This window comes from Littorina saxatilis, linkage group LG1 (genome assembly GCF_037325665.1).
Source record: "Littorina saxatilis isolate snail1 linkage group LG1, US_GU_Lsax_2.0, whole genome shotgun sequence".
In the NCBI taxonomy this organism is placed as follows: Eukaryota; Metazoa; Mollusca; class Gastropoda; order Littorinimorpha; family Littorinidae; genus Littorina; species Littorina saxatilis.
In genome coordinates, this window is record NC_090245.1 from 81923959 (window position 1) to 81937982 (window position 14024).

Below are 14024 nucleotides of genomic sequence, written 5' to 3' on the forward strand. Positions count from 1 at the left end.
GCTTTTCCATGGGACAAGAACACCCATCTGAGATCTGGCTAGGCTTTTCCATGGGACAAGAACACCCATCTGAGATCTGGCCAGGCTTTTACATGGGACAAGAACACCCATCTGAGATCTGGCCAGACTTTTACATGGGACAAGAACACCCATCTGAGATCTGGCTAGGCTTTTACATGGGACAAGAACACCCATCTGAGATCTGGCCAGGCTTTTCCATGGGGCAAGAACACCCATCTGAGATCTGGCTAGGCTTTAACTGGGACAAGAACACCCATCTGAGATCTGGCTAGGCTTTTCCATGGGACAAGAACACCCATCTCAGATCTGGCCAGGCTTTTCCATGGGACAAGAACACCCATCTGAGATCTGGCTAGGCTTTTCCATGGGACAAGAACACCCATCTGAGATCTGGCCAGGCTTTTCCATGGGACAAGAACACCCATCTGAGATCTGGCCAGACTTTTACATGGGACAAGAACACCCATCTGATATCTGGCCAGGCTTTTCCATGGGACAAGAACACCCATCTGAGATCTGGCCAGGCTTTTACATGGCACAAGAACACCCATCTGAGATCTGGCCAGGCTTTTACATGGGACAAGAACACCCATCTGAGATCTGGCCAGCCTTTTCCATGGGACAAGAACACCCATCTGAGATCTGGCCAGGCTTTTCCATGGGACAAGAACACCCATCTGAGATCTGGCCAGGCTTTTACATGGGGCAAGAACACCCATCTGAGATCTGGCCAGGCTTTTCCATGGGACAAGAACACCCATCTGAGATCTGGCTAGGCTTTTCCATGGGACAAGAACACCCATCTGAGATCTGGCCAGGCTTTTCCATGGGACAAGAACACCCATCTGAGATCTGGCCAGGCTTTTCCATGGGACAAGAACACCCATCTGAGATCTGGCCAGACTTTTACATGGGACAAGAACACCCATCTGAGATCTGGCTAGGCTTTTACATGGGACAAGAACACCCATCTGAGATCTGGCCAGACTTTTACATGGGACAAGAACACCCATCTGAGATCTGGCCAGACTTTTACATGGGACAAGAACACCCATCTGAGATCTGGCTAGGCTTTTACATGGGACAAGAACACCCATCTGAGATCTGGCTAGGCTTTTACATGGGGCAAGAACACCCATCCACTTGAACACATACCAAACATCTTAAAAGGAATATACAAAGTCTTGAAATTCTCACAAGAGAAATAGCAATTTACAGACGATTCACATGCAAACAAAATAAATAGCAACAACGATGCTAGATCAGAGACACAATGTGAAACGGAATAAACACCAGAGCTTTTAGTGCGGACAAACAAACAAACAAGCAAACAAACAGACAGAGCGAAAGCTATATACACACCGAAATATACGGGGGTGTAACAAGTAGGCTGAAGAAAAGTGGACTTTACACGCACAAGCCGGTAAATGTGAAGGGACTTTGATTTTCCACGGCTATTTTCGTGACGGGGAGAGACTTAATTGCGTGGCAGGAAGGCCTCCAGTGGCATAGATTAACCGAGAAAAGGGCGATTTATTAGCCAACGTTATGCAAACAATATCACGGATGTACGATAAAAGGGAATGTGTTTCTCAAGCTAAGTGCTAACCTGAGACAGAGTCCCTGTCACTGCTCACAGCCTAGTTTGATCCATTGCTAATTCATCATCACCATCTTAGTCGCCAATTTTCGCTGTAACAAGGAGAACAACAAAATTAGTTTTACCAATAGTTTATTCGAGATGATTTTAGAATTAAGTGGGTTTAGAAACACGAAAATACCCAGCATGCTTCCCCCCAAATCGGCGTCTGTCTGCCAAAATGGCGGGGTAACAATTAACGGTCATACACGTGAAAACCCACTCGTGCAAAAACATGAGCGAACGTGGGAGTTTCAGCCCATGAATTAAGAAGAAGAAGAAGAAGAAGAAGACAAAGAAGAAGAAGAAGAAGACGAAGAAGAAGAAGAAGAAGAAGAAGAAGAAGAAGAAGAAGAAGAAGAAGAAGAAGAAGAAGAAGAAGAAGAAGAAGAAGAAGAAGAAGAAGAGGAGGAGTGCTTTAATAATCTTTCAAGATGGTTGTTTATTTGTGCTGTACTTACCTGTATAGTTTCATTGCATGTTACTTTGGAGGCAAGCCACAAGCACATTACGTACATTACCCTCTTTCTCCATGGTTCTTTGCTGTGTTGCGTCTCAAGGAAGAAAAAGTTATATTAATCAAATAAATTATAGAAATTAATTAAACACCTTTAGTCTCAACATGCAAACGATTATATACTACATCCACACAACATCAGCTTATATGAGTACTTCCTGTGTGACTGTCTTGAAACTCAAACATGGTGCCGCGTTTATTGATTTATTCGGGCACCTATATTCCCTCTTCAGAGAAAACTCACCACTACTTTTCTCTTACTGTGCTTTCAGATAGGCCCAGGGATTTAACAACATCGGCGTGCTGCCGGGTCTTTAGAGAAGGCTCACCTTTATACTTTTTTTCTCTTGTGCTTTTTTTAAAGTGGTTTTTTTTAGATCTGTTTGTCGCGTTCATGGCCTTATTCGGGCATTTATTTTCCGTCTTATAAAAACTCACAACTACCCTCATCTTATCTTGCTTTCAGATGGGTTCAGGAATTGGCCAACATCCACGTGCCAGAGAAGGCTCACCTGTTCTCTCCTCTTGTGATATTTGCAGTTGGTTGACGTGGTCTATTTGTCGCGTGTATGACCTTATTCGGGGTGATCAGAAGCACATTAAACTAGATAGTATTCATAGACTTGTGGGGTGATCTATTTTCCGCCTTCATAGAAAACTCACAACTTCCCTCCTCTTTTCTTGCTTTCAGATGGGTCCAGGGATTGGCCAATTCACACATGCTAGAGAAAGCTAACCTATATTCACCTTTTGTGCTTTTTGCAGTCGGTCGACGTGGTCTGTTGATCGCGTGTATGACTTCCTTCGGGCATCTATTTTCCGCCTTCATAGAAAACTCACAACTCCCCTCCTCTCAGTTTTCTTGCTTTCAGGTGGGTCCAGGGATTGGTCAACACACGCACATTCTCCTCTTGTGCTTTTTACAGTAGGTGGACGTGGTCTGTTTGTCACGTGTATGACCTCACTCGGGCATCTATTTTCCGTCTTCATAAAAACTCTTTTCTTGCTTTCAGATGGGTCCAGGGATGGCAAACTTCCACGTGCTACCTGCCTTCAGCGCCGTGCTGGTGGGGCTGGTGGCGATGGTGGTCGCCACCTCCGGCAACAGCAGCGACATTCTGGCCACCAACGCCAACGCCAGCTACAACGACACTGCGGACTTTGAGATGGATCTGGACAACTCTAGCATTCCCAGCGAGATCAAGCCAGAGGTGAGAGTGTGCTGATTGGAAAGTAAAAAAAAAAAGTTTAAAAACAGCAATTGAAATGCACGTGTAGAGGAGAAAATGCTCGACCGACTCGCCTCTGTTGTCCTCTTAACACAACTTTCTTTACTTAACCCGTTCTATGTGGGGATTATTTACGTTCTGTTGTTCAGCAAAGATAAGACAAAGTTCTCTTTGAAGGTTTTCTCTTAGGGGTGGAGGGGGTTTTGTGTTTGTTTGTTTGTTTGTTCATTTGTTTGTTTTGTTTGTTTGCTTGTTTTGAGGCAGTAATAAAGACAGAGCATTCACAACATTCCCCATGTGTTTGTTTGAATATGTTTTTGTTTATTGATCGTTTTGTACAGACACAAATTAATAACAAGTCGCGTAAGGCGAAAATACAACATTTAGTCAAGTAGCTGTCGAAGTCACAGAATGAACGCAATGCAACGCAGCAAGACCGTATACTCGTAGCATCGTCAGTCCACCGCTCATGGCAAAGGCAGTGAAATTGACAAGAAGAGCGGGGTAGTAGTTGCGCTGAGAAGGATAGCACGCTTTTCTGTACCTCTCTTCGTTTTAACTTTCTGAGCGTGTTTTCAATCCAAACATATCATATCTATATGTTTTTGGAATCAGGAACCGACAAGGAATTAAGATGAAAGTGTTTTTAAATTGATTTCGAACATTTAATTTTGATAATAATTTTTATATTTTTAATTTTCAGAGCTTGTTTTTAATCCAAATATAACATATTTATATGTTTTTGGAATCAGAAAATAATGGAGAATAAGATGAACGTAAATTTGGATCGTTTTAGAATTTTTTTTTTTTATTTACAATTTTCAGATTTTTAATGACCAAAGTCATTAGTTAATTTTTAAGCCACCAAGCTGAAATGCAATACCGAAGTCCGGGCTTCGTCGGAGATTATTTGACCAAAATTTCAACGAATTTGGTTGAAAAATGAGAGCGTGACAGTGCCGCCTCAACTTTCACGAAAAGCCGGATATGACGTCATCAAAGACATTTATCAAAAAAATGAAAAAAACGTCTGAGGATATCATACCTAGGAACTCTCATGTCAAATTTCATAAAGATCGGTCCAGTAGTTTAATCTGAATCGCTCTACACACACACAGACAGACAGACAGACAGACACACACACACACACACACATACACCACGACCCTCGTCTCGATTCCCCCCTCTATGTTAAAACATTTAGTCAAAACTTGACTAAATGTAAAAACGAATACTCAACACTCATTTTTATCTCCCATCCCCTCCCCACACGCCAGGTGATCATTGTGGACAAGTACGTGACCATCTTCATCTACTGCATCGGTTACCCGGGCAACATCCTGTCCTTCATTGTGTGGATCCAAAAGAGGATGCGTCACTCCTCGGGCTGCTACCTCGCGGCCCTGGCCCTGGACGACTTCATCTTCCTCTCCCTGCATGTGGTGCTCGAGCTGCACATGGTCTGGGGGTTCCAGCCCCTGAACACGCCCGTCGTTTGTCAGCTCTTCCCTATTCTCTTCCTGGCGGCCCAGTACCTGGGCCCGCTGCTTGTTCTGGGGTTCACCACGGAGCGGTACATCTCGATTTGTCATCCGTTCAAGAGGGAGAAATACTGTACGGTGCGGAGGGCCAAGATGGTGATCGGGTTGCTGGTGGGGTCAGCGCTAGGTCTGAGCGGAGTCCAGGGCTACTTCTACACCATGGAGACCACGGGGGTCAACGGAACGTACGAGTGTGGTCCCAGGCATCAGGTCAGTGAGAAGGGGATGGAGGTGCATGAGAGTTGGTTGATGGTGGTTGTGGTGGTGGATGGAGGTGTGGGATGTTGTTGTTGTGGTGATGGTGGTGGTGAGGATGTTGTTGTTGTTGTTGTTTTTGTTGTTGTTGTTGTTCTTCTTCTTCTTCTTCTTCTTCTTCTTATTATTATTATTATTATTATTATTATTATTATTATTATTATTATTATTCGTTCATGGGCTGAAACTTCCACGTTCATTCATATTTTTGCACGAGTGGATGTGTACGTGTATGACCGTTTTTGCACAAGGGGATTTGTACGTGTATGACCGTTTTTACCCCGCCATTCGGGCAGCATACGCCGATTTCGGGGGATTTTCTAAATTGAATGCCCTCCGTGCAAAAAACGTACACACTTTATTCAAACAAAGATGTTTAAACCAAGAGAACCAAGTAAAAAGGGTACTTTATTTCTCTTGCTAGACCGTCCATGTTTCTCTCTACTCTTGCCAGTAAAGCAGCACTACCGTGTTTCAGCATCAGGTCATTCACACTAAAAGATTTCCATCATCCGAAACAAAGTACAAAACATTGTTAAAACAAGGCAAAACAAATTTACATTGTTAACTACATTATTCATCCTCATTTAAAAACAAATCGTCTTTACAAAAAGCAAATGTGTGTGTTGCAGGTGAGTGCGGGCGGCAACACCAGCCTGCTGATCCTGTGGAACCTGAGCATCGAGATCCTGACGTTCCTGCTGGTGCCACTGACCGTGCTCGTCCTCAACATCCTGGTGATCGCCGAGATGCAGCGCCTGTCCCGCATGGAGCAGGTCACCTTGCACGGTCACTCGCAGCGCACCTCGGCCACCACCGTCATGCTGCTCGCCGTGTCCTTCTACCTGATCATCACCACGCTGCCCGTCACCATCGCCTACACGCTCTTCTACGAGTTCGAATACAAATCCAACATGTCCCTGACAGCCGACGAGATCATCAAAGACCCGGCCTTCCAGCGCGCGGTGACGTACGAGCTGGTGCTGACCTCCATCAAGGAGTTCGGCACCACCCAGTACGCCTTCAACATCATCTTCTACGTGGTGACCGGCAAGATCTTTCGCAAGGAGCTCAAGCGGCTCTTCGTCAAAGTGCTGTGCGGCAAGCTCTCGCTGTCCATCTCCAAGGAGTACACCAGCCTCCGGAGCAGCCTCAGGAGAGACGGGTCCAAGTCAAAGACTAAGAGCACGTGGGTGTCGGTCAACGGACACTCCACCATGGCGACCAACACCACGACGGTTAGCGTCGCTCCCATCACGAACAAGAACAGTGATGTGACAGAGACGAACGTATGATTGTAGTCGAGGTGTCCTTCCGTCGTGGAGGCTTATCCGATGTGTTTTGCTGTTGATGCAAAGGAACGTTAGTTGGTGGTGAGCGTGTCCCGAAAGCTTCAACCTTGGTGGCTTTGCTGTGGCTGCCTTGGCTTATACCTTGGTAGCCGGGCTGTTGCTGCCTTGGCTTATACCTTGGTAGCCGGGCTGTTGCTGCCTAGGCTTATACCTTGGTAGCTGCGCTGTTGCTGCCTTGGTTTATGGCTTGGTGGCTTTTCTGTAGCTGCCTTGGATTTTACCTTGAATGCTTTACTGTTGCTGCCTTGACGTAAACCTTGGTGGTTTTGCTGTTGCAGCCTTGGTTTGTGCCTTGGTGGCTGTGCCGGTTACTGCCTTGGATTATACCTTGGTGTGTATGCCTGTTGCTGTCTTGGATTGTACCGTCGAGGCTTTAATATTGCCGCCTTGGCTTATACCTTGGCGGCTTTGCTGTAGCTGCCTTGGTTTATGGCCTTGGTGGCTTGCCTGGTGCATTCTTGGCGTAGGCCTGGTGCCACATTGGTCAAGAATCTCCCAAGCCCCAAATGGCTGATTGGACAAAAATCCCCAAGCGTCCAGTCATATTTGATGCTTATCAACCAGTCCAGCTTTTTACGCTGTGTAGTCACTATAATTATAGACAAACCGCAAATTTCCCACGCACTGGGGACTGAAATCATGCAATCGTACCACCCTGGTGGTACCAGTCATTGTTGTGGTGTTAAACTGCGTACACTCTCTTGTGCTGTCGTGGTCATCATATTAACCTACGTGTGTCAAGCATGGATCTTGTGGTTTTCATCGCCGAAACCCTGCTGTGCCGCTGTCTTCAACATAACCGATGTTTTCTGAGGATGGACCTCGTGGAACGTCTCAGACTTTGGCGGTTTCAACCGGTTTTGACCGGCCCAGACATGTCATGTTGTGATCGTCAGGTTTACCACGGAAAGAATTCCGTGGAATGTAAACCATACAATAAGACTGATGTTGTCGTTTTTACCAGCACATACTGCCGCCATTGTTAGACAAATCACAAAAGTTTCAAACAATCTTGTCACTAAACAATCTTGTCAAGTAAGAATCCTGAACCTAACACTGTAAGACTAATCACAGAACGGATGTGTCGTGAAGAAAGATTCTTGATTCAACTCCAATGTGTATAGTGTGTGAGGCAAAACATTGCTTGGTTAGCTACAGAGACGTACATTGTTTAAGATTGAATTCACGCATTGATACCATTTCGCTGGTTTGTTCAATAGCTGTGCTGTTATCATATAATCAACTGAAAAATAATTGTTGTGTTATGAGGACAATATCTTGAGGTACTAAATATGCTGATGAGTTTGTCCTGCAGAAAATCTCTTATACCGCATAGTCTTCTGATAAACTAAAATATCTGTTTTATTTTGTGAAGATGGAAATCACGCCGCCGTAGCTTTTTGAGTGTGTACCAGGTCTGCTTTGTTAAAGACGTCGGAATATCAACAAAACCATCGTTACGCGCTGTGGAGAAAATAGAAACATTGCTTTGCAAGAAGAAACATTAAAAGCTACAGTGCAATGAGACTACCATGCTTTCATTCTTAGCACAGACGCTTGTATGATCCTGAGGAAAACACTCATCTTCGAAGAGAAGAACTCGAGAATACAAACGCCGATTAATTGCCAGAGTTATTCTGTTCGAGGGCGAATGTGATTCAACAGGCTTTGAAACCTCATGAGCCTTACTGATATATTGAAACTCAAAATGTGTTGTTTATTGTCACGACAGAACGACTCACCGGTTAAGGTTTTTGTTTGGAGAAGTCGAAGTAATAAGGTTTTGATGGGATTTCGCAAGAAACGAGTATACATTTTTGTTAAAGATGTGTCCGTAAATATCTTCATACCATAGTTGACAGGAGAAAAAAAAGAACGTTAGCCTGTACACAGTGGGAATGTGTTGATGAATTACTTGTTCTACAGCCACCAGTAGCTTTTAGAAAAGTAATTCATTAAAAATAAATCCAACTCACCACAGCACGCAGTCAGGGCTCTGTTTTTTAGTATGTAACCAAGCGGAGGAGGGGTCTTATCCCATTTACAAGCCTGGCTGGATCTGAAACGGCGATCCGACAGGTTTTCATGAGAAGGAGTGTGTGCCTTTTAGGGATTTCTCGAACAATGTTGTTATTGTGAGCAAACGCACGAAAAAGAACATTTGGACTCATGTTTTGTCCACATACGCCTTTGGGTAACTGAACAACTTTATTATCTGAATTCACTGTTATTAAAAGGAAAGTGGAAGATTTCCTCAGTGATCAACATTGGGATGTATGGTTTGGCGGGACAGCATGAACGGCCGCGTGTATGTATGTCTCAAAAACGAGCTGACAATACCGACATACACCGTTGTTACGCTGCAAGGTTCGTTGTGGAACAATCTTCCATTTTGTTGGACTGCCCACGTTAAAATGTAGTTGTTTTCTCAAAGAGATAAACAAAGCAGAGACTATGCAGACAGAAACTAAACTGAAACAAAACTACTTACAGGCTAAACTATTCCGTGTGCGAAACTTGTATCTCCCATGGCACTGCTGTGGAGTTTATTGGCTCACGTAAGTGTAGCCTATGCGATGATAAACTTTGTCTGTCTGTGCGTGCGTGCGTGCGTGCGTGTGTGTGTGATAGAAACTTAAACATTTCCGAGTCTATGGATAAAGCTCGCATAAGAAGATTACGTCTCGGTCAAAAGTGTTTGACGTGTGTGATAGAAGACGTCACATTATGACGTAAGAGGGTTAGACGTCACGCAAAGGAATTACTGAAAGTCTCGGTCATTCTTATTGTGAGCGGGCCGAGACTAGTTGGCAGATCCAGGGTCTCGCTTCCTTGCACAGTTTCACCTATGCTTACTGTGTGTGTGTGTGTGTGTGTGTGTGTGTGTGTGTGTGTGTGTGTGTGTGACGGAGTGATTGAATTTGTGTTACTGTTTGTCGATTTCTTACGTGAGCCTTGAAGGCTTCGCCTCTTGTTACATGTTATATTAACATTGTTAATGTGTGCATACCGTTTCAGACGGTGAACAACAATATGAATATGTGCATACCGTATCAGACGAGGAACAAGAATAGGAATGTGTGCATACCGTCTCAGAAGAGGAACATGAATATGAATATGTGCATACCGTCCCAGACGAGGAACAACAATATGAATATGTGCATACCGTCTCAGACGAGGAACAACAATATGAATATGTGCGTACCGTCTCAGACGAGGAACAACAATATGAATATGTGCATACTGTCTCAGACGGTGAAAAACAATATGAATATGTGCATACCGTCTCAGACGAGGAACAACAATATGAATATGTGCTTAAACCGTCTCAGACGAGGGACAACAATAGGAATATGTGCATACCGTCTGAGACGAGCAACAACAATAGGAATATGTGCATACCGTCTCAGACGAGGAACAGCAATGTGAGTATGTGCATTTCGTCTCAGACGGGGAACAAGAATAGGAAAGTGTGCATACCGTCTCAGACGAGCAACAACAATAGGAATATGTGCATACCGTCTCAGACGAGGAACAGCAATGTGAGTATGTGCATTTCGTCTCAGACGAGGAATAACAATATGAATATGTGCATACCGTCTCAGACGGTGAACAACAATATTAATATGTGCATACCGTCTCAGAAGAGGAACATCAATATGAATATATGTGCATACCGTTTCAGACGGTGAACAACAATATGAATATGCGCATACCGTCTCAGAAGAGAAACAACAATATGAACATGTGCATAGCGGCTCCGAAGGAGAAGAATTACGAATTTGTAAATACCGTCTGTGACGAAGAATAATATTGCGAATACGTGAATTCTTGTCTTCGAAGTAGAGATCGTGTATGAAATATATTTCTTCCGTTTTCTTTTCTCCCAGTGAGGGTCTTGGAAATCAAACTATGCAATCAAACGGTGTCTACAAAACACTTCAGTTGTTATGGTGCTTCATCAAAAAAACACCACAGTAAACGTTGGTACTGTTATTGTTGTTTTCGTTCCTGTTATTGCTTGTGCATGGTGTCTCATTCTTAAGGGCAGACTATACCTGCGTACTTTCAGCGGCACAGACGACGCACTGCTTTTTATTGATGCTGCGATAGGGATTATGACGAGTACTTGGCCGTTTTCCTTTCACGCAACATGTAGCGGGCTGAGATAATCTGCAGTGCGTCGTCTGTCCTGCTGAAGTTACATATGTGAGCGCCGGGCCTTTTCTCAGAGCACATGGACTTCGTTCCAGCATTAAGAAAGCGAGAAGAAAGGTTAATTATAATGGCAGGAGCGTTTGTAAGCACTGTGCAAATGATTTAATCATCTGCTGTTGAAGACAGCTGACCTTTCCCTGAGAATCTCATGCTGCTTTCGATTTGTTTGTCAATTCAGAGAGAGAGGCCTTAAATATGGCCTACATTAATGATGTGATAAATCAATGCATTCAACCTTTTCTTTTCACCAAAGAGGTGTGTCGGATGCTGGCAAGACATTTTGTCCATGCAGGTATCTATTCTAGTGTGTGGAAAACCCGATCGCTTCTTTTGTGTCGCTCGCCATTGTCTTCGTCAACAAAGAAACAGACAACAACTGAAGAGCGAGCGAACGAAAGAAATCGTTATTCGAGATGTTCAACCCGAGATCCAGTTATGTGTCTTGTCAAAGATGTCGGGCAAAACAAAGCAACAACAAAACAAAGCAGGATCAAGGGATTTATGGTTTAATTTTCAATCAATGTTGTTTTTCCGGCACAGGAAGCAACAAACGTGCTGTCTTTCTTGTGACAGAATCAATTAAAGTCTAAAATTGTTCTGAACGTGATACAGGGTGATTTCTCATTTTCTTTCTTTTTCTGTTTTTTTTTTCTCTTCTTTTCTTTCTTTCTTTCTTTCTGTTTTTCCTTTCAGTCTTTCTTTCTTTCTTTCTTTTTTTCTTTCTTTCTTTCTTTCTTTCTTTCTTTCTTTCTTTCTTTCTTTCCTACCTTTTTTTCTTTCTTTCTTTCTTTCTTTCCTACCTTTTTTTCTTTCTTTTCTTCTTTCTTTTATTTTTTTTTCTTTCTTTCTTCCTTTCTTTCTTTTTTTCAATCGTTGGATCTATTAGTCTACGTTCGCCGCTTTTCAGCAACTCTTGACACTCATTTAGGGAATTAAGTGACCGGGAAAATAGACAGCTACACAACGTAGGCATGTTTCTTTTAGTGTTGACATATTTTGAGTTTGCTATTTATTTCTAATATGATAAATGGTTGAGAATAGTTCTGACCAAGCTCGAACCTGCGGGCGATGCTATGAATTCAATTTGCTGTACACTGATTGGTTATTGCTTTACTGACTGAGGTCAAAGCCTCATTATTTGACAAATGATTTCCATACACGTGATGTGCCTCGTGACTCTGGATGACCCACGTTGCTATGGAATCAATGACCTTGACTGTGGGGAGACTCCGGTGACAGTGAATGAATATATGTTAATTATTGTTTGTGAACATAAGCGTTTACATCGTCCTTATCGTCTGTATTTGTTGCAATAGCTTGATTCTGCTCGTGTTCATTATTATGTAAAGCTGATTGTTACTTGTTTTGCGAATTAATTAAAGTGACTTTTTTTTTTTACTTGTACGATATGCTTACCGGTTTACATGACTTCTCGCATGATTACTTTTTCTGTTAAAAATGTTTGTTTTAGGCGGTGATGACTATCGACTTTATCAACTTGTCATCGTCATCAATGTAATCATATTCATCGTTATGATCGTCATGCCATTTTCCTCAAAACCATTACTGTCTGGTTATCGTCGTCGTCTTATCGTCGTCATCATCATCATAATACCATCATAATATCATCATCATAATCATCATCATAATATCATCATCATCATCATAATCATCATCATAATTTCATCATTATCATCATCATAATATCATCATCATCATCATCATCATCATCATCATCACAAGCCTTCAGTCGTCATTGTGTTAAAATGTCTCTGCCCTTCTCAAGCAACTGAAACCGTTCTCGTCACACAAACTATACGTTAAAACTTGTTTTTAAATATATTATATGAAAGTTAATGTAAAAAACAATTTTACGAAAAACATAAATGTTATTGTGCAATATTCAAGTTGACATTTTCATAAATTTATTTCTGTGTTCCTTTTTTTCCTTTTTTCTTTTTTTGTGTGCATATGAGAGTCTCTAAATGTCTTGTGCGATCGCAGAACTCCCACTTGTATCGTAAGATCCGTTTCTGTTCAGACATAGACCTATATATAGGTCCCTGGTTCAGATGAGTCTGCAGTTGGATGCTCTAATCTCCGTATCAGACGAGTAAGCGAGTTTAAGCGTGGTGTAGGGTCCACGGGGGCCCTTTCACCGGAAGGGATACGTGAGGCTTTGAGGTGTATAAGAGGGAGAGGAGACCCGGGTTAAAGGTATTTTAGCATATCACCACACACATGTCCCTAATAGGAAATTCCCTGTGTGAACGTTAAGCCCTATCCTTTAAGGTTAAATGTAGCTTCCTTCGTGTGTAAAACATCATGTAAGCCAACACAGATGTGTCCATGCTTGTGCACAGCATGAGAGAATCCTTCCACTTGGACGCATACTACAAATCAACAGTCTGACTGCTTCATGTAAAGATTGGGATTTTTTCTGAATGCACAATTTGTCTAAATGTATTACGCAGACTAACATACGCGTAAGCTAAGAAATGAATTCAGCAAAGTGGCTTACTCTGCGCATAAGGCAGCCGGGCTCCAGGCTCTTTGGTAGGTGTCCCAACAGAAGAATGCTCTATGTAAACGCCTGGATGGATCTAATTTATGCTGATCATAAGGGTAGTTATGTGGAAAAGAAGGAACGATGGAAATGTACTTCTCAGCGAACATTCAGCCTTTAAATATCTTTCCTACGTATTCGTGGGGCCCAAAGAGCCCTATAATAAAAGCACAGCAGATATAGAGAGAAAGAAACATAAACGTTTGGCGAAAATATCAACGTCGTGACATGCGAAGAGATCAAATTCATCTTTCTTCTTGCCCTCATATTTTCAGATTCTAAATTAGAAGATGAAGTGAAAGGATATCCTACCTGTACGTTGGATGACGGATCGAGAGTGCTGACAATACGTTTGTTTATTTTGTTTCTTTGACACAGCTCAGATAAAATACTGAAGCGACTGATTTTTGTTTGTTTTGTTTTTGTTCAATAAAAAGTGAATTCAGTAGGCTAAATTGAGAAAAGCTACATATCAAAGGTGGAACATCGACAGCTGGCTACTTTGACCAGCCTTAAATCTAACACACACACACACACACACACACACACACACACTCACGCACGCGCGCGCACGCACGCACGCACTCACTCACGCACGCGCACGCACGCACGCACGCACACACACGCACGCACACACACACACACTCACTCACTCACACACACACGAACGCACACACGCGCACACA

The 14024-nt window shown here is 42.9% G+C and overlaps 1 protein-coding gene across 1 annotated transcript; it reads left to right on the forward strand.

The window, feature by feature from the left end:
- The first annotated feature begins 301 nt into the window (after positions 1 to 301).
- On the forward strand, positions 302 to 6722 carry LOC138950177 (neuropeptides capa receptor-like). The gene is made up of 6 exons (XM_070321952.1): positions 302 to 960; positions 2221 to 2229; positions 2644 to 2716; positions 3191 to 3388; positions 4684 to 5157; positions 5835 to 6722. The coding sequence occupies exons 1-6, from the start codon at positions 302 to 304 to the stop codon at positions 6495 to 6497; spliced, it is 2076 nt and encodes a 691-aa protein (XP_070178053.1). The 3' UTR covers positions 6498 to 6722.
- The last annotated feature ends 7302 nt before the right edge of the window (positions 6723 to 14024 follow it).

Bases quoted from the DNA above. Each gene is read 5' to 3' on its own strand.
- LOC138950177 (XM_070321952.1), top strand. From the start codon at position 302: ATGGGACAAGAACACCCATCTCAGATCTGGCCAGGCTTTTCCATGGGA. The intron at 2,717-3,190 runs GTTGGTTGACGT...TCTTGCTTTCAG, and splicing joins CTCCTCTTGTGATATTTGCA to ATGGGTCCAGGGATGGCAAA. The intron at 3,389-4,683 runs GTGAGAGTGTGC...CCCACACGCCAG, and splicing joins CCAGCGAGATCAAGCCAGAG to GTGATCATTGTGGACAAGTA.